Genomic DNA, 21,797 nt, shown 5'->3' with positions numbered 1-21,797 from the left:
ACTGCCGTCAACGCAATCAGTCCACGAGAAGTAGGTCAGACCAGGTTTCCAATTAATAACTTAAAGCAGACCGCCTCTCACCCTAGAGGGGGAAGAAAATCGAGGGAGAAGATTCAGGCCTGCGCTCTCAAGATTCACCAAAAATAATGTACTTTGTTTCAACAGACTTTTCCCGCTGAAACTCTAACACGTTCAAAAGAGCTTATTTGGAACAATATTTCTAACATAGAATGTGGGGAAAGGTCAGAGGCGGTCTATAGAACACTAATGTTATTTTTTTTGTTATTTTGTGATGTCATTAAAAATGTTATAAAGGAAATACTGTAACTTAGAAAGTATACCCAATACATATATGAAGTTTCCATACTTTGCGTTGTGAATGTAATATAAAAAATGATGAAAGTGTTTTAGTTAAGAGAGGGATGTGATTTGAGAAGCTATAATAGATCATTGTTTTACCTAACTTTGCACAGTGAGTAGTTACCTCCCGGAGTGAGATCAGGGAGTGTGCCAGCCTGACGGAACTGCCCCTTTCGAACAAACTGCATAAGTGATGGTTAAGAAAAAAACACATCAGACCAGAAAAACGTGAAACTGCAGCTGCACGTTTAAAGTGGTTTGAACTTTGAATGGAGATGATAAACTCACCTCTCGGACAATCATTGATATAGCTGATTAGCTGTCCTAAGTAAAGTATCTTCGAAAGCGAATTTAAGTAGGACCATCCTGTTACTCTGCTCAAACCATCGATACGGCTGGCTAGCCTATCTTCAAAGAAGCCTCTTCAAGAGTGAATGGAAGGAACGTCAACTGTGTAGTTCTGTACAGGACTACATGACAAGTCACCGGATAGAGGACAACTACAAAGACAGACAACAATAGAAGACTTGTTGGAACCTTTTCGGACAATCAGAGCCTTACAAACGTGCCGCGAAAAGGCCAAACCCCCTTTTGAAGGCTGCCCTGTTTACCGAGAGACCCCTGGAGATCCCAGACATTTCACATAGGTACATTCATGACTTCTTACTCAAAGCATGCGGCGGTTCGTGTTTAAAGTATATGGTTACTGTAGGTGAGAGTAGTTTCTGAATGTACCAATGTTAAGTGTCTCTGTCCCTCTCTCTCCCTCTCCATCTCTTCTTTAACCTCTATGGGACCGGCGGGACGAATTCGTCCCACCTACGTAACAGCCACTGCCAGCCTGTGGCGCGATTTTCAAAATCTTCAAAATCCTATTACTTCAATTTCTCAAACATATGACTATTTTACAGCCATTTAAAGATAAGACTCTCGTTAATCTAACCACACTGTCCGATTTCAAAAAGGCTTTACAACGAAAGCAAAACATTAGATTATGTCAGCAGAGTACCAAGCCAGAAATAATCAGACACCCATTTTTCAAGCCAGCATATAATGTCACCAAAACCCAGAAGACAGCTAAATGCAGCACTCACCTTTGATGATCTTCATCAGATGACAACCCTAGGACATTATGTTATACAATACATGCATGTTTTGTTCAATCAAGTTCATATTTATATCAAAAACCAGCTTTTTACATTAGCATGTGACGTTCAGAACTAGCATACCCCCCGCAAACTTACGGGGAATTCGCTAACATTTTACTAAATTACTCACGATAAACGTTCACAAAAAGCATAACAATTATTTTAAGAATTATAGATACAGACCTCCTCTATGCACTCGATATGTCCGATTTTAAAATAGCTTTTGGTGAAAGCACATTTTGCAATATTCTAAGTACATAGCCCAGGCATCACGGGCTCGCTATTTAGACACCCGGCAAGTTTAGCACTCACCATAATCATATTTACTATTATAAAAATGTCATTACCTTTTGTTGTCTTCGTCAGAATGCACACCCAGGACGTCTACTTCAATAACAAATGTTGGTTTGGTCCAAAATAATCCATCGTTATATCCGAATAGCGGCGTTTTGTTCGATGCGTTCCAGACACTATCCGAAATAGTAAAGAAGTGTCGCGCTTGGCGCAATTCCTGACAATAAAATTCAAAGTATTCCATTGCCGTACGTCGAAGCATGTCAACCGCTGTTTAAAATCAATTTTGACGTCATTTTTCTCGTAGAAAAGCGATAATATTCCGACAGGGAATCTCCTTTTCGGCAAACAGAGGAAAAAATCCCAAAGGCGGGGGCGGTCGGGGTCACGCGCATAAGCTAGTGTCTCTTGATGGGCCACTTGAGAAAGGCGATAATGTGTTTCAGCCTGGGGCTGGAATGACGACATTCTCTTTTTTCCCGGGCTCTGAGAGCCTATGGAAGACGTGGGAAGTGTCACGTTAGAGCAGAGATCCTTAGTAAATGATAGAGATGGCAAAGAAGTTCCAGAAATGGTCAGACAGGCCACTTCCTGTAAAGGAATCTCTCAGGTTTTGACCTGCCATTTGAGTTCTGTTATACTCACAGACACCATTCAAACAGTTTTAGAAAATGTAGGGTGTTTTCTATCCATATGTAATAAGTATATGCATATTCTAGTTACTGAGTAGGAGTGGTAACCAGATTAAATCGGGTATGTTTTTTATCCAGCCGTGTCAATGCTGCCCCCTAGCCCTAACAGGTTAACCTCTATGGGCTATGTGGGACGCAAGCGTCCCACCCCTGGTACACCCTATGAACAACAGGTGAAATATCAAGAGCGCCAAATTTGAAAACAATTAAATGTCATAATTCAAATTTCTCAAACATACAACTATCTTACACCCTTTGAAAGATAAACATCTCCTTAATCTAACCACGTTGTCCGATTTCAAAAAGGCTTTATGGCGAAAGCATAAAGTTAGATTATGTTAGGAGAGTACATTGACAATAGCTGTGTGTAATGTTTTGTCAATTCAAAGACAGGCGTCACCAAAAGCAGAAAACCAGCTAAAGTTATGCACTAACCTTTGACAATCTCCATCAGATGACACTCATAGGACATTATGTTAGACAATACATGCATTTTTTGTTCTATCAAGTTCATATTTATATCCAAAAACAGTGTTTTACTATGGCGTTGATGTTGAGGAAATCGTTTCCCTCCAATAACCGCCAGTCAATCAGCACGACAAATTAAATAATTACTATTCGAAAACATTGGTAAAATATTATATTGTCATTCAAAGAATTATAAATTTACATCTCTTGAACGCAACCGGATTGCCAGATTTAAAAATAACCTTACTGGGAAATCACACTTTGCAATAATCTGAGCACTGCGCCCAGAAAAATACGCTTTGCGATACAGACTAACCGCCATGTTGGAGAGATCTAAAATCGAAAATACCATGTAAATAATCCATTACCTTTGATTCTCTTCATCAGATGTCACTTCCAGGATTCCCAGGTCCATAACAAATGTAGTTTTGTTCGAAAAAGCTCATAATTTATGTCCAAAAAGCTCCGTGTTGTTAGCACATGATCTATGCCCGCCGGACTTCTCGTCATAAACGAGGGGGAAAAAAATATTTACGTTCGTTCAAACATGTCAAACGTTGTATAGCATAAATCATTAGTGCCTTTTTTAACCAGAACATGAATAATATTCAAGGCGGACGATTGCATTCTCTTTTAAAACGTATTGGAACGAGAGTACCCAACATGAACTTGCGCGCCAGAGTCTAATCGGCCACCACCGTTCCAAGGCTCTTGTTCGGTCAGATCTCACAGTATAAGACTCAAAACACTTTGTAAAGACTGGTGACATCTAGTGGAAGCCATAGGAAGTGCTCAACAATTAATAAGCCCCTGTGTGTTTCAATGGCATAGGCTTAAAGGCAATTCAACACATCAGGTATCCACTTCCTGTCAGAATTTGTCTCAGGGTTTTGACTGCCATATGAGTTCTGTTATACTTACAGACACCATTCAAACAGTTTTAGAAAATTCAGAGTGTTTTCTATCCAAACATGAACAATAATATGCATATTCTAGCTTCTGAGTTGGTGTAGGAGGCAGTTAAAAATGGGCAAATATTTTTTTCAAAATTCTCAATACTGCCCCCTAGCCCCAACAGGTTTAACAAGCATCAATGTTGTTGTCATTCCACTAGGGACCTGTTTTCAGCGTATTGTGTCTCCAGTCAATAACCGGTGCAGAGTGTGTATGTTTATCCTGTGTTTCCATTTAATTAGCTAGTAAATAAATAATTAAACCAATTTGTGTAGTACTGAATCATAAGTAAGGCTCTGGTTTTTGCAGATGCAAGGAGGTTACGACTGTTCAGAATGTAGCGCCTTCCTCACGACTGTGCGCGTGTATGGATATTACATGTACTCTGTGATGTATTTATGGGTTCATCCTCTCACTTGGATGGCAAGGAGTTTCAGGTTGTCATAATGGGTGATGTACACATGAATTATAAGTATTTGTTTAATTAGAATCTGGATGGAACCCGTATGGTAAACCCCATTCAGTGAGGTTGACCTACACTGAGTGTGTAAAACATAAGGAACACCTGATCTTTCCATGACATAGACATAGGTGTCACACCCTGATCTGTTTCACCTGTCTTTGTGCTTGTCCCCACCCCCACCAGGTGTCTCCCATCTCCCCTCATTATCCCCTGTGTATTTATACCTGTGTTATCTGTTTGTCAGTTGCCAGTTCATCTTGTCAGGTCTTACCAGCATGTTTCTCAAGTTCTGTTTCCTAGTTTCCCCAGCTCTGACCATTCTGCCTGCCCTGACTCCGAGCCTGCCTGCCGTTCTGTACCTGCCTGACTCTGATCTGTTTTCGAACCACTGCCTGTCCTGACCCCGAGCCTGTCTGCTGTTCTGTACCTTTGTGACTCTGCCCTGGATTACGGACCTCTGCTTTCCTTTGACCTGTATTTTTCCTGCCCCCTGTTTGGGTCAATTAACATCTGTGACTCTAGCTGTCTGCATCTGGGACTTCCGTAAAACGTGATACCAGGTGAATCCAGGTGAAAAGCTGTTAAACTGTTAAATACACTTCAATCAGTTTAGATGAAGGGAAGGTTAAAGAAGGATTTTTAAGCCTTGAGACATGGATTGTGTATCAAATCAAATCAAATTGTATTTGTAACATACACATGGTTAGCAGATGTTAATGCAAGTGTAGCGAAATGCTTTTGCTTCTAGTTCCGACCATGCAGTAATATCTAACAAGTAATCTAACCTAACAATTTCACAAGAACTACATTATACACACAAGTGTAAAGGAATGAATAAGAATATGCACATAAAAATATATGAATGAGCGATGGCCGAACTGCATAGGCAAGATGCAGTAAATGGTATAGAGTACAGTATATACATATGTATACATATGAGATGAGTAATGTAGGGTATGTAAACATTATATAAAGTGGCATTGTTTAAAGTGTCTAGTGATACATTTATTACATAGATGTTTCATTATTAAAGTGGCTAGAGATGAGTCAGTATGTTGGCGGCAGCCACTCAATGTTAGTGATGGCTGTTTAACAGTCTGATGGCCTTGAGATAGAAGCTGTTTTTCAGTCTCTCGGTCCCCGCTTTGATGCACCTGTACTGGCCACGCCTTCTGTATGATAGCGGGGTGAACAGGCAGTGGCTCGGGTGGTTTTTGTCCTTGATGATCTTTTTGGCTTTCCTGTGACATTGGGTGGTGTAGGTGTCCTGGAGGGCAGGTAGTTTGCCCCCGGTGATGTGTTGTGCAGACCTCACTACCCTCTGGAGAGCCTTACGGTTGTGGGTGGAGCAGTTGCCGTACCAGGCGGTGATACAGCCCGACAGGATGCTCTCGATTGTGCATCTGTAAAAGTTTGTGAGTGTTTTTGGTGACAAGCCAAATTTCTTCAGCTTCCTGAGGTTGAAGAGGCGCTGTTGCGCCTTCTTCACAATGCTGTCTGTGTGGGTGGACCATTTCAGTTTGTCCGTGATGTGTACGCCGAGGAACTTAAAACTTTCCACCATCTCCACTAAGTATCTGTGCCATTCAAAGGGTGAAGGGTGAAGGTTGAATGGGAAAGTCAAAAGATTTAAGTGCCTTTGAACCAGGTATGTCAGTAGGTGCCAGGCGCACAGGTTTGTGTCAAGAACCCAACGAATTCAGGCTGTTCTGAAGGCAAAAGGGGGTGAAACTCAATATTAGGAAGGTGTTTCTAATGTTTTTTACACTCGTTGTGTATCTGATCTGTTTTGTAAACTCAACCAAGTTAACCCAGATGGTACACTTTTTGGGGGGCAAGTGCTAGCAACAACACTACGTGGAGATTCTGAAGAGTGCGCATTCACAGGTAAGCCTATTGAGCCTCCAACATTTGTAATCTCGGACACCCAGCGCATCTGTCTACAAGAGACTACAACCTTGTGACAGTTATTACTGAATTGGATGCAGCTGAGAAGAAATTAAATTATTTGTAACAAGCATTTGTTGTTACACCTCTGTAATGACAGACTGCAATTACTACCAGTTACACATTATTTTTTACAGTGTAACTATGAGTTATTACAATTAACTACAATACTAATTACACATGTAATTTAAATGTAATAAGGAGCCCTTAAAATTAAGAGTTACCGGATTTTTCTATTCCTTTTAGTTTTTCTGGTTGAAATGCACTAGTCCAAACCTTTGCTGCTGCAAACCTCACAACTGTAATGATATTATCTACTGCTGACAATTAGGTTTACAGTTGACAACTGATTGTTAAAAGGAGTGGCAGCCCAGCCTAACTTTTTCCCATCCTAAGTGATTTGCTATTGATTTCTGGAGCCTCTAATCCTCAGCTTCCTATTCTCCATTCCTAAAGCTTCTTACATTTGCGAGTAAGAATTAAAACACTTTCATATTTGAGTTGGTTATAGACGTTTCTGTATGACAGTTAACAGAAAACTAGGATGCATTGCCTCAACTGTAAACATGTCTTAAGTTGTCATGCCATCTTCCCATACAGTACTGTCGCGTGACATCAAAGAGCTCCCAGTTCTAGACAGTCCTGTGAAATCCACAAGCCTTCCAAATCCAGACTACAAGGCATGTCTGATTGCCATCGTGCAAGGACCCACTCAATGTGTGAATTGTGACAGGACTGTGCGCGAAGAATTTGTAGAAAGGTTGTGGATGTGATATTTAAAGGGAATTGGCAGGCCGTGAGGAGAACAATCCCATTCGTCTGCCATGATGGTGCTATCTTCGCTGAAGCCTGAAGGACATAGAGGAGAGACAGAGGAAATGAAACAGATACATATCTGTGTGTTGTTTAATTCAATCCTTCAGAAGAGACGACAGAGAAAGGAGTTTCACTTCACTGTAGCCTATGTACCTCACTGTACAACTGTAGTTTTCATACATTGTTGTAATGTCTTTGAGCTTCGAAATGCCTTAAGAGCCAGTTACAATATGTGTGAAACACAAAGGTTGGGGGGGGGGGGTAAATCACGATGCATTCCTATTACAATAACAACAATTTGACGAAACACATCCTTTATGCTCTAAACATGTCATTATAGACCATTGGCTGGATAAAATGTTGACCAATGTCAGTGGGAAAACATAAAGAGTCACGTGTTGCCTTGACTTGCATGCATCCCTGTATGCGCGTGTGCATGCGTTACGTCTGTGTGTGTGTGCACACGTGTGTGTACAGTATGTGCATTTTCATTAAGCATGTGTGTGTGCGTGTGCGTGTGCGTGTGTGTGTGTGCGTGCATGTCTCACTTGTTACGTTCCCCAATAAGAGACCAAATAAGTTCTGAAAGGCATCCATGGGGGGGGGGCTTACTGAGTGCTGGTCAAGCCTTAAAATATCTATTTTTCCAACTGAAGCACTGGGCCAGCGGTCCTTAAATATCAACTGTGCTAGCACAGGTGAAGCACCTTCTGACTAAAGAGGACAACAGGTGCAACACATCCTGGTCAATGAGGATGACTCCAATCATCCTCACACACCAGAAAGGAAGAGGCGCAGTGGGAGGGCTAACTGGGCCCAAAATCTGTTTTCTCCAGCATGTGCCGTTTTTTTCCTGCTCACCAATCGAGGAGTTTTTGTATAGAAGTCAATGAGAGTGTCTAATTTTGTTAACAACACATTGAATGGATTTGTTTGCTACGTGACTCTTATTTGATAGAAGTCTCATGATGATTAGGTTGTAAGAATGTGCTGATATAAGTAGGACACGTGACATCCCGGCAACTTTGAGAAAAACCACTAGTTAGCACACCCACAATGTTATAAACCCAGCCTATTTCTAAAATGTATCTTCTTAAAATGTGATTTTAAACATAAGCCTAACCTTAACCACACCTCTAACCCCTGACCTTAAATTAAAACCATGACTTTTTATGATATAGACAACTTAGTAACTAGTGGAAACAGTTGTGACTGTTGTTCACACACATATCTGACATCTCATTGGTTAGAATGGTCCCGCCCGATCTTGCCTCCTCCTGACTGCCTACCATTTTTGAAGACATTTATTTTAATTGTTAGAGCAGCCACTTGAGTATCTGGTTAATATAATGGCTGATCTGTGGCCACACCCAAAGAGAACCAACCTCGAAATCGAGAGAAAAACCAAAGGCTGTAACACATTTATCAGAGGAGATTATGGTATACCCATGTGTTGGCTTTCATCCCAAATTATTTGAAAGCCTCTTACATTTGACATTTTACTGTACAGTAAAAGTATGCCGGAACGGACAAATGGGAGCTACGGTAAAAATAAACAACAGAAGAAAATAGAAACCGGAATGGCAATGGAAACTTTGCCAATAGGCCTATTGTTTTCTAAGTTTCTATATGTTGGATCCAATTAAATGGCTTTCATATAATACATCATAATGTCATGGTATGACTTTTATTATCTATGACAAATAGACATGGAAGTTAAACTTCGGAATATAAGTGTGCAATTATTATTATTATTTTTTTTTTTGGCCTTATTTTACCAGGTAAATTGAATTAGAACACATTGTCATTTACAGTAATGACCTAGGGTATACAGTAGTTACAGGGTAGAGGAGGTGTGATGAAAGAGCCAATTGGAAGCTATCCATGAGTGCATCTGTAAATACACCATTTAGCAATTACCTAACTGTAATGTAGCCTAATTGTATTGGGCTGTAAAGCAATTTATGTGAGGTATTAAAGTTAAAAAAGCATAGTTGCTCACTAAATGCTATTTGATACCTAAAATTCTATTTGAATGTTTGTGGTTGTTGAGCCTGTGCTGAGAGAGCCAGTGAACCATCGTGCCTCCTCCATCCACCCGCAAGTGGAAAGCAAAATGGGTCTTTTATTAAGGTCCGAATTTTCACTTGGGCAGAAAGTCCAGGTAGGGATTCGTCAAAGGGTCCAATTCTGGGGAGCTCTCTCCGTTATCACCAATGAATCTGTCTGATTGTTGCTATTCCACTAACGTATCGTATAATAGGAAATGTCCCTCAGTGCATGGTAGCCACTGCAGCTATAGCTCATATTGTACATATGCATGTCTCTCGTCGCACAAAACAAGCCGACCTACTCAGAAAATGTCAGGAAATAGTAAATATCATGACTTTAGATTGATAAGGGGTATAAATGGATGGGTAAAACCATCACAAAGATATAGACGAGAGAGAGAGAGAGGGGAAGAGAAAGAGCGAGAAAGTCGGGGGCTGTGCACTTTGTTGAGGAGCTAGCAGTAAACGGAAATATGAATCATTTTAAAGGGGCATGTATGATGACAAGAAGACTAAGGGCAATAATATACTGTATATTGATGAAAACAAGGGCATGGAAAAGTAGCTTTGAGTAATGTGAGAATGAGGGGCTTGCTTGGTATTATAATGCAGTTCTGCAGTATCTATGCTGCTTAAACTTAGACTACGCTGAAGGCTGTTATATCTTTGGCTGAGCAATGCAAGTGGATCTCTGGTGAAAGTATTTCAAACTCATCAGCCTATAAAACAGTTGTGACTTTAACCTGTGTCTATACTGACAGGTCTGCTAGAAGAAAGACTAATGATAATTGCCCAAATAGTAACCTTGGGCAGCAAAAGGGATTAAACTCGGGGGTATTTTTTTTAAATATTGGTATACTGAGAGGCCAAGTGGTGGCTAAGATGACAGGGGAAAATGTTTTCCACATCATCACCCTGGAGACTTGAAAGATCACTCCCCGTCAATTACCTGGGCAAGACCAGAGGTGCCCGGGCAGAGGAGACTTTCTTGGGAGGGGGGGGGGGGGCACACCTGGGTTAGGAGCTGGTTCAGTGGCTGAATTAGTCATGTTTGCAGTTGCTAAGCACCACAGGCCTCTGTGAATCATTTAACCCCGTGAGAGGCTGTCTCAACTCAAAGATATCCCTCTAGCCCGCTGGGGAATTAAATACACCACCGACCATTGTACATGTAGTTTGGTGTACTATTAATATCTATAGACTGTGTAAACATATCGCATTCATTAATAATGCAACATTTTGTCTGAAAGTAGTACGCCTACAAGGAATGTCCCATGGAAATAGGACGACAGCAAGTGTTTCTTCTTCTATCTAAACTCCTGTCGTTGACTAGCATCCCTTGCTGTGATGCAATGCCCTTAACGGCTTGCCCAATCAAACTGGCATTAGCTGCTGTTGCACGTTGTCTCCTGACCTTCCTCAGAAATTCTGTTAGGGATTTGCAAACTGAATTATAGCCTGATGGAAACCGTGAAATGTGTCACTTTGGGTGTAAAAGGTTGTGCCGGAGCCATTGATTCAGACTAACTTTGATTAGATGGTGAAGATGAGTTACATTTTTCAGGAAGTCTGCTGTCAACTAATGTGGATGGGTGTGGCACACACTCTTTTATGAATGAGGGAGGGTTTATCAAATCCTGCGGATCAGGGAGAAATGCACTGGTGTCAGAAAGAGATCATCATACTGTTTGGGGAGAGAGAAATGCTGTCAAACGAGTTATCTTCTCAGGGGGAGGGTGGTAGTGAGAATGATTGAAATGTTTCACATTGATATCATTCCTCTCTGGTGAGATAAACGTTCTGGGAAGGTTTTCGATTACATTGCACACAGGTTTCGGGTCACTTCCACCTGTCAGTGAAGTAGATCCAACAGATCTGATATGCTATGAGTACTAGCTGACGACGTTTGTTTTCTGTGACAACGACTCATGGGATAAGTTACAGTACGGTCATGGCTACTATGCTGGAGTATTTAAAAAAAAAAATGTTTGGTAACCTGTGCCATGGAAATGAGAACATAAGTATATGTAAATATATTTCTCAATGCATTTCAGTTCTATTCAATATAATGTGTCAACCTGGCAGCTTTGTCTTGCACAAGATATAGTGCTGTTAGTTGTTCACCACAGTGAGGAGAATGAAAAACCTTCACTATTTGCCAGCTAATGAAAAATTATTTTATAATCCACTCATGGTCAGAGTCATAATTACATATTTATAGATGTCGACAACAGACAAGAAAATTAATCCTTGAGCACTCGAAAAATAATTAAACAATTTAAATTAGCATAACAATGTAATATAATATTGAGCATTCAGAATAACATTCCTAATTACAGCGTAGACACCGTAGACACATAAATCAATAGAGTATCAATACACTTTTCCCAACAGTGATGTACTGTACTTCTTAGTCACTACGCCTGACATCAGTGTTACCCTGTCCATAGTTATCTTTCAACATGCCGTTGTTGGCTTTCTAGTACCCTTTTTACAACTATCTTGCCAACTCGAAACAAATTGTACTGGCTCGGATAGTTTCTTCTCACAATATTATTTTTAGCACAGTTCCAGCAACAATGGTGGATATGTAACCAGACCAGCTCAGTACAGCTATGTTTGGCTCGGCTCGGTTCAGCTCAGTACAGCTTGGTATGGCGCGGCTCGGTTCGGCACAGTAGTGTGAAAGGCTCACTAACTCTCCTCCAGTAGCTGCACTACCTCCTCTTTCTTACACTTCCTGGCCAGGGATAGGGCTGTGCAGCCTGTTGAGTCCTTACTACTCCTCTCTGCCCCGTTCATTAGCAGGGCTTTGATAATGGGAACACTGCCGTTCTGGGCAGCCAGATGTAATGGGGTGGCCTGGCTCTTGTTCAGAGCATTGACGTTGGCCCGATGCGAGATGAGCTGGAGCACACTGGGGAAAAAGCCGCCGTTACACGCCAAGTGGAGCGCCGTCCAGCCGCTATCCTCTGCCATGTCGGGATTGGCCTTGGCCGACAGCATCTTGGACACCACTTCCTCTTGCCCGTGGTGGCAGGCCAAGTGGAGGGGTGTCCAGCCACCCTTTCCTGGCAGGTCCATAGAGCCCTGGTGGGCTTCTAGTTCCAGCACGGTGGTTGCGTGGCCCTTCAGTGCCGCCAAGTGCATGGGCGTCCAACCCTGGAGGGTCCTGGGGTCGGGATTCGCCCCGTTGCCCAACAGTAGCCTGCAGATGCCCGTGTGTCCCTTGAGGGCGGCGAAGTGTAATGGGGTGTAGTGCCGGCTGTCCAGAGAGTTGACATCGGCGCCAGCTGTCACCAGCTGCCTGGCTATCCTGTTGTGGCCCTCCTCGGCTGCCAGGTGTAGAGCGGTGGTCAGGGAGTGGTCCGTCCCGTTGGGGTCAACTCCCTTACTGAGCAGGAGCTTGGCGATTGCGAGGTGGCCATACACACTCGCCACGTGGAGCGCCGTCCTCCCGTGGACCTCCTCGTGCTCGTCGGCGCTCCCCAGCCGCGTCAGGAGTAGACGCACAATGTTCTCGTGGCCGTTCTGAGTGGCCAGGTGAAGCGGCGTCCACCCAGCTTTCTCCTTAACGCTAGGCTGGGCGCCACTGTCCAGTAGCAGACGGACGACTCTGCTGTCGTCGCTTTGAGCGGCAAAGTGCAGAGGAGTCCACTGGTCCCCATCTCCGAGTGTAACATCTGCCTTGTGCTCCGTCAGTAAGGAACATATCTCGTGGAACTTGTGGAGCACAGCCACAATGAGAGGGGTGTATCCTCTGATGCTCTGGGAGTTTACCTCCGCACCAAGACTCAAGACATGCTTCACACTCTCTGTGTCACCACTAACCACTGTGTAGTGGAGAAGAGTGTTGTTGTCTTTGAAGAGCATAGACACATGCTCCTTCCTAAGGGCCTGTCTGAAGTTTTCAAAGTCTTTCCTTGATAGAATATTGAGAATGTCATCGCTGGTGTTGCTCATGTCTGTGAATGTAGAAATACAACATAAACCAGATAAGACACAGAGGCAGAGGTATTGCCAATGCAAATCAATCTGATACAGTATAGCAATTTGTCTGCTGCCTCATTTGATTGTGGCAGTGGCCATGGTTTATTGAAGCGTGCATGCATTTGCATACAAGTTGGCTTTGTCTAAAGGGACATGGCTTTCCTCCAATGCATTTTGTACAGTCTAAGAGCCAGAGCTAAATAAGCATTTTTTTTCACATGATCCAAAGCGACACCTTCTCCAGTTTTCCATATGTGGAAAACACTTGATAGAATTGCATTTTAAATGTCAGCCCTAGAAGCACTGCGACACACGGAACATAAGTTTCCCCGATTCACTCACCTGGAGGGTTGGCGAGTGAGCATGTGGATTTCTTAATGGAGATATAATGAAAAAGTGTTAATGGTAGTCATCATAATAGCAGCACGTCAACAAGTTAATGTTGACAGACAGACAGACAGACAGACAGACAGACAGACAGACAGACAGACAGACAGACAGACAGACAGACAGACAGACAGACAGACAGACAGACAGACTTTGTTTGAGAGCTTTGTATCTGTTATCTCAACATTGATGGTGGATGCTGTATCTGTTATCTCAACATTGATGGAGGATGCAGCACTGAGCACTCACTCTTCTGAAGCTGGGCGACAGCATGGTATAATCAGGTTTGTGTGTCTTATCCCCGTTGCTACATCCACCTATTCCCAGGATGTCGCTCAGAGCTTCTGTCTTTCGAACAGTGTCTGGAAATAAACAAACAGACAAAGAGGATTGGTCATTAAAAACATATTCTCAAATTCAGAGGGATTTGATTGATGCAGTGCATGCATCCGTCATACTCAAAATGTTAACAAGGTGTAAAAGTGTGAATACTGTATACTTTTTTATTTTCAATTCTGTTCAAACATTTGTGTTTTCGATCTTGGGAAAAACAGATTGTAAAATCCGAGGCACTATAGTTTTATGAAAACTTTTCATATTATACAGTAACTGCTGTAGTCAACACAATACTAAAGGGCACAGAAGATGAGGAACAATTACCCTGAAACAATTGCACACTTTTGGTCATACAGATTTAAGGTGTCCATTTTATAACATGTGAAGTAGAATGCAAATAACCTATTCTTATGCATAATAATGCTGTAATATGGAAAATTGCTTAGTAATGTTGCTAATTTCAATGCGGCAGTGTATGCATACACATGGTGTTAATTAGTATTCATTAACATGGCACTTTAACCCTTTGCCTTAATTGCTTGCCTAAATAGGTGACCTTTATTTTAGAATATTACAATAAGAAATCTCACATCAGTGAGCATTACATTGAACAGAGCATGTGCTCTCCGAGTCTCTCCGAGTCTCTCTGAGTCTCCTCAAAGTCTACAATCAGAAAGCTGACAGTGTACAAGCCCTGGACAGGATAATTATGATCTTTATGCAGAAACAGATGCAGATTTACTGAGTGCTGTGCATTTCAGGTCCGAGAGATGTCTGAGCACTTGGTAAATAAACAACCGGTAATTTACCAAAGTTACCATAATTTTCTGTAATTTCGGTAATTAACAGGACATCTATAGCAATCTATGGTAATTTAAGGGCTCCCGAGTGGCGCATCGGTCTAAGGCACTGCATCTCAGTGCTGGAGGTTTGATTCCAAGCTGTATCACAACCGTCTGTGATTGGGAGTCCCATAGGACGGTGCACAATTGTCCCAGCGTCGTCGGGGTTAGGGTTTGGCCGGGGTCGGCCGTCATTGTAAATAAGAATTTGTTCTTAACTGACTTGCCTAGTTAAATAAATAAAAAAACTTAGTACATTTATACTTTAATACCTTTTTTAAAAATGCATTCATATAAAGTATTCCTTTTTTTATATATATGTGTCCATTACAGCTTTGTCGTTCCATTTATTATTTTAAAATCGTCTTATTTTATCATTTTATATATTTTACATGTGAAAACAAAATAGTGAAGGTGCTGGAGGCAAAATGCAAAACAGGAGAAACTTCCAGTCAGATGCACATTTATTTTGATAAAGACTAAACTTTGTCAGTCGACCTTCATCAGAGCATAACTCCACAAACAATAGTGGGACAGATAATGCCACACAGTGGGCCAAAGTTAATTAAAGACCCATGTGATAATCTAAAGTACCCAAAAAGGCCACTTGATGTCATGTGATGAAAATGCCATAACATCCTTGAAAGTTACCAACATTCTGGTAGTTCACTGGTACATTTACCCGTCTGAGCATCTGGCCTCAGCAGTGGTGACCCGTCATTCAGGGCAGCTGGGTTAGAGCTCCACATTTTGGGCTTGCCTGTTTTGCATCTTATTTTGGCATTAATACGTGTCACATATCAGTTTGCATTCAACGTAAAAACAATAATTAAGTTAATAAAGCCGCATTCAAATATGGTCTCTTTTTTGTTAACTTGAGTAAAGCAGCTCCAACATGCAGGTGTTTCAGCCTAGCTCAGTGCTTTCTGTGGTGGTGGGGCAAGCCAGCAGAAAATATGGAACATTGCACCATGATTGGCTCAGAGTTCTGTCACTCATGGGGATACTACGTCACCGCAAAGACCTCGAAAATTCTAGCCCTTTGGGTGCTGACATAGAGTTACATTAGAAGTGCCCATCCAAGAAGGCTCAAGGTCATTGGCCACAGATAAAATGACATCAAATCACGTTATATATACAGTAGCTTTGATTGGACTGATCATGTTAACATCATACTTTCAAAATCTTAGATAGCAGTCTTCATCATGAATCAAGTTGCCAATCTACTGGCAAATCCTTTTAAATTCTTGTCAAATAATAAAGAGAAATGATAGATAAAACGTATTGGTGCTCATCGGCCATTTGACATAAACATTACACAACAAGTTGTAAATTGCAAATTCAACAATGAGTGGTTTGGAAGGAAGTAAGCACAGCACAACAAGGTGAGTCCAAAAATGTATTGTATGCTCCTGCATAAATTATGTAATATGCCAGAGAGATATGTATACTGTAGCTAAGAAAGTAATACTATGTGTATGTTGTGTAGTGAGCTGTTAGTAGCCCATGTACCTCATGCTAATAATCTTAATTTTGCCTACTTTTCTGACTTGGTGGTGCACGTGCACATGTAGCCTGTTGTAGAGAAACGTAATCATTGGATATTGTAAGAGCTTTCATTGTCTGCTTATATGCCCCAGTTATTTATCCTACAGTTCTGACTTGGTGTACAGGGAGAACTCTGTAAGAATGGAACATGTTCTGAATTCTGTTGCTGTACATTTCAAAAGTGCTGAACAAATAGTTATATTGACAACGTCCGTCCTAGCTTGCTCATTAATGTCTTAATCGAAATTACAAATTGCCTCTTATTTGCTCGTCGTTCCCTTATGCCAGAGTTTGTACATCTGAATTGTCAGTAGAAACCACATTTGTTGAAGCAAGTCAGCCATATCAGCTATGTTTTTTAAGAAGGCAGTAAATGAGGCTGAATGAACTGTTTCGCTGCCAGACAAGGCTCCGCTGATAGCCAGGTGTAGCGGTGGTAAGGTGTTGGGACTCTGCTGTTGGGACAGCTGTATGTAGGCCCTAATAGTTTGTGGACACCGTTTGTTATGGTTGTAGTGCAATGAATGTATTGTTTAGTGTTGTATTGTGTAGTGGCTTATGCTAAAATCGCCACTGGGCCTCAGCCGGTGTAAGATCGTTTACTGAACAAAGTCCACACAACATGTTCAGCCATATTGTGTCAATCTCCAACATATGGGCTTGCCTTGTTTTGAAGAAACAATGTGCTGGAGCAATCACATGGGTAATGTGTATAGCTATAGGCTTAAAAGGTTTATTTTTCTTTGAAAAGGGAAGCCTATGACACTTGGAAACAACAAAGGAGGCCCTTCATAATTTCTTTCTTCACTTTTTCTGATTAAAAAGTGGTGTCCATTCTGTTTCTATACTGTTTCTGATCGTAACAAGGGGTGGCTATTCTCCCACTTTTGTTGTCTCGAAGATAGTTTGTTTTGTTGTTGTTCTTTGCGGTTTGGTATGGAGAGGGACACACAATGTTATCCAGCCTGATCTAAGATATTTTCCTATGTCTGGCATTGATGACAATGACCATAAGAGTTGGTTGGCGGTAAGTAGACAGAGGTGGACCAGTAACCAAAGGTTCCAGGCCGGGCAATGGAAAAGTGTGAGCTGAATTTGCTACTGTAGGGCTGCTGGTGTCAGATCATTACCATTATGCCATTGAGTAAGCCACTTAGCCCCAAAAATATCTCTCCATCTTGCACTGCACAATGGCTGACCATGTGCCTCTCAACATGTGGGTGTGTCTGAGGTAGGGAAAAAAGCAGAATACTAATTTTCTTTTTAACCAAATGGACAATAACGTATCTATTCTATTCTACAGTATTTTATAGCACAAATAGATCTGGAATCAGGTGAGTGTTACCTGAGAAATCTGGCCTCTCTCTGGGATCCTGATCCCAGCACCGTTGCATTATTGTGATCATCTGCTCACATTCTTGTGGCTTGTCATCAGGGATCTTTTCCAAGCCTGGCCTTCTACCTGATGCCACCTTCATCAGCACTGTCGTTGTACTGCTTGCTGTGACACAGGAAGTTATATGTTTTTTCAGATGAGAAATGATTTTCAAAAATGTCCTCTCAATGTAAAATGTGATTATAAGCTTGTATAGTTTAACTACCTGAACTTTGTCAAACACTACTGTGTCTGTGATTAGATTATTTTATTTTTTTATCTGATACTTGAATCAGAATGCATTACCACTACTCACGTTTCCCAGCTTGATAAGGTCTCTTCTGGGTCAGGATTTCCCACATCACAATAGAGAAGCTAAATTAAAACAAGGAACACGTAAGACCACTCAATGTGGTTCTTTCTCCATATATCTAATAACACTGAAGAAAAATATAAACGCAACATCAACAATTTTACTGGGTTACAGTTCATATAAGGAAATCCGACAATTGAAATACATTTATTAGGCCCTAATCTATGGATTTCACATCAATCAATGTATTTATAAAACACTTTTTACATCAGCAGATGTCACAAAGTGCTGTACAGAAACCCAGCCTAAAACCCCAAACAGCAAACAATGCAGATGTAGAAGCACGGAGGCTAAGAAAAACTCCCTAGAAAGGCCAGAACCTAGGAAGAAACCTAGAGAGGAACCAGGCTCTGAGGGGTGGCCAGTCCTCTTCTGGCTGTGCTAGGTGGAGGTTATAGCAGAACATGGCCAAGATGTTCAAACGTTCATAGATGACCTGCAGGGTCAGATAATAATAATCACAGTGGTTGTAGATGGTGCAACAGGTCAGCACCTCAGGAGTAAATGTCAGATGGCTTTTCATAGCCGAACATGACTGGGAATACAGATATGCATCTGTTAGTGACAGATAACTTTTTTTTAAGTAGGGGCGTGGATCAGAAAATCAGTCAGTATCTGGTGTGACTACCATCATGCAGCACGACACATCTCCACACATCTCCTTCGCATATAGTTGATCAGGATGTCGAATGTTGTCCCTCTCCTCTTCAATGACTGTGCAAAGTTGCTGGATATTGGCGGGAACTGGAACACGCTGTCGTACACGTCAATCCAGAGCATTCTAAACATGCTCAATGGGTGAGATATCTCAGTGCATTCAAATTGCCAAAGATAAAATGCAATTTGGTTTGTTGTCCGTAGCTTATGCCTGCCCATACCATAACCCCACTGCCACCATGGGGCACTCTGTTCACAATGTTGACATCAGCAAACCGCTCGCCCACACAACACCATACACGCTGTCTGCAATCTGCCCGGTACAGTTGAAACTAGGATTAATCTGTGAAGAGCACACTTCTCCAGCGTGGAGAAGTGGCCATCAAAGGTGAGCATTTGCCCACTGAAGTCAATTACAACGCCGAACTGCAGTCAGGTCAAAACCCTGGTGAGAACGACAAGCATGCAGATGAGTTTCCCTGAGACGGTTTCTGACTGTTTGTGCAGAAATTCTTCAGTTGTGCAAATCAACAGTTTCATCAGCTGTCCGGGTGGCTGGTATCAGGTGAGGAAGCCGAATGTGGGCGGGATGGTTGTGAGGCCGGTTGGACCTACTGCCAATTTCTCTAAAACGACGTTGGTAGAGAAATTAATATTCAATTATCTGGCAACAGCTCTGGTGGACATTCCTGCAGTCAGTATGCTAATTTCCCGCTCCCTCAAAATTTGAGACATCTGTGGCATTGTGTTGTGTGACAGAACTGTACATTTTAGAGTGGCCTTTTACTGTCCCCAGCACAAGGTACACCTGTGTAATGATCATGCTATTTAATCAGTTTCTTTATATGTCACACTTGTCGGGTGGATGGATTGTCATGGCAAAAGAGAAATGCTCACTAACAGGGATGTAAACAAATGTGTGAACAACATTTGAGCATATGGAACATTTTTGTGCGTATGGAACATTTCTGGGATAATTTATTTCTCCTCATGAAACAAGGGACCAACACTAAACCTGTTGCGTTTATATTTTTGTTCAGAGTACATTAAATCTAAATTACATTATCAAAGATTATACATCATTAGAAACTATATTGAAAACAATCTATGACTTTAGGATCAAATACTGAAGAAATTATTGAAATATTTAGTTAGTAACTCATAATCTTTCTATTACAGAGAGAGAAAAAACTAGCCTATTAACACAGTTCTATAGTGGGCGTGTGTGAGAGTTTGTAGGAATTCGTCCTTGGCAACTACCTCACCTGTAAACATCAAACTTGGTTCCCGGATGCTCAGGGCACAGGGTGAATGTCTCTGGAGGTATGTAGAAAATGTTTCCTCTCGCAGTCAAATTTTCAATGAATTCCTTCTTGTTCCCAGCCTCCTCCCACTTAATTAAGCCAAAATCTGAAATCTTTGGAGGGGAATTTTCTTCAGACAGATAATCATTACTGTGTACGTACCACTGCATTCTTATTCAGATATAACCTTACACTTTTTAATGTTTGCATGCCTAATTAAAAGATAGTCAAGATATCATTAAGGACCCTCGTCTCACTCATTACACTTTTTAAACAGGAATAGCTGCTTAAACGGCATACCAGCATCTCTGTGGAGCTATCCTCACCTTGATGTGGAGGTGATCGTCTAGAAGGATGTTTGAAGGCTTCAGGTTCAGGTGGAGAAGTGGAGGGTTCATGCTGTGAAGGAAGTTCATGCCCATGGTGACCTCGTGAATCATCTGGAACTTCTTGGGCCACATCAACATGTGGCTGTTAAGGAGACGATCCAGGGAGCCATTACTCATGTACTCCATCACCATGGAGGGAGGGTCATTACACACCCCGTAGATGGACACAATGTACTTGAATGTCACTTTCTCCATCTTGGATGCCTCCTCTATCATTCTCCTACAAATAAAGAAAAGATAAGTGTAAGGGGGGTTGACAGGTTTTTTCCACACCTGAGCAGCGTCAGCCCAACGATTTGTATTGTCACTTTCAACCTTTCTAATCTAACACATTTATTTTCCCAGTAATTAGACCACTACTGCAAACTGCTAATTATTCAAACGCCCAAATGTGCTCTCTTTTAGTGATTGTTATTCCATTAAAAACTGGCAATTAAATGATGTGATTTATTTGGTGAAATGTCTGCTCTGTTCTAGAGTATATCTTCAAGGCCTGTAATAAAGCCACATTAACCATACCTGTAGAGACTGGTGCCAGTAAGAGTGGTATTGAAGCTTTTCAGGGCACACTTTTCCCTCCAAAGCTTGAGTTTCACTCTGTAGACCTGGCCAAAGCTGCGTTCCGTCACCTTAATCCAGTCAGCCTCAAAGTCTTCCTTCCTGAAGATCCTGAACTTCTCCAGGCCCCCTTCAACATGATCCATGGGGGCAGAGCTCCTCCTGTGTGTCACAACACCGTCTCTAATCTCACACCAACTCAGAATAATTTCTCCGTGGGGTCTCCCTTGTCCATGAAGTGTGTAGACAACTACTGAGGAGGCGAAGCAGCGAACGAGTGTGTCTAAGACTTGATAGTGGTTAACGGTGGGTTGTGGGAGGTGCCATGTCACTGCTTGTTTGCATAGCAATGTAACAAGACCGGTTTCCACTGCACTACCTGCCAAGAAAATTGCTTATGTTCCCACCAGAGACAGAAGGAAACCTGATAAACCAGGTAGCTCTAATACCTGGAATGCTGTAGTGTATATACTCACTCAAGTGCTATGATGAGCTTTTGCGCATGAGTGTTTGACAGTGTTTGACAGAGTATCAACCAATCACAATAGAGACATCCATAATGATGGGTACTTTTTCTAATCATAGCCATTTTCTCCGTTTTTAGAGGGTATCCAATGCAATCCATCCAAACAGATATTACTGTGTGATAAATGTATTGTCCAGCAGTACTTTACGTTTGGGGACTGCAATCAGGCAGGAAGAATTTAAAAAACGGTCAGAATTAAAAACCCATAAGAGTCTAAGCCGGGGGGAGGGATTGTTTTAATTGTTTTAAGAAGGTCATCCTTATGACAATTTTGATAGTTGATATATACATTTTAAGATCCCTTGAAGTATAAAAAAAA

At 41.7% G+C, this 21,797-nt stretch overlaps 1 protein-coding gene across 1 annotated transcript; it reads right to left on the bottom strand.

Annotated features, from left to right (window-relative positions):
• Nucleotides 1-11,347: 11,347 nt before the first annotated feature.
• Nucleotides 11,348-21,234, bottom strand: ankk1 (ankyrin repeat and kinase domain containing 1). Its single transcript, XM_045703445.1, has 8 exons — nt 20,914-21,234; nt 20,332-20,614; nt 19,967-20,118; nt 17,988-18,046; nt 17,642-17,797; nt 13,820-13,932; nt 13,526-13,556; nt 11,348-13,158 (listed from the first exon to the last, which is right to left on the bottom strand). Exons 1-8 carry the CDS (start codon nt 21,096-21,098, stop codon nt 11,888-11,890), a joined length of 2,250 nt encoding a protein of 749 aa, XP_045559401.1. The 5' UTR covers nt 21,099-21,234; the 3' UTR covers nt 11,348-11,887.
• Between the last annotated feature and the right edge of the window lie 563 nt (nt 21,235-21,797).

Source organism: Salmo salar, chromosome ssa20 (assembly GCF_905237065.1).
Source record: "Salmo salar chromosome ssa20, Ssal_v3.1, whole genome shotgun sequence".
NCBI classification, from domain to species: Eukaryota; Metazoa; Chordata; class Actinopteri; order Salmoniformes; family Salmonidae; genus Salmo; species Salmo salar.
The sequence above is the reverse complement of the archived record's forward strand: the minus strand, read 5'-3'. Positions and strand labels throughout refer to the sequence as shown.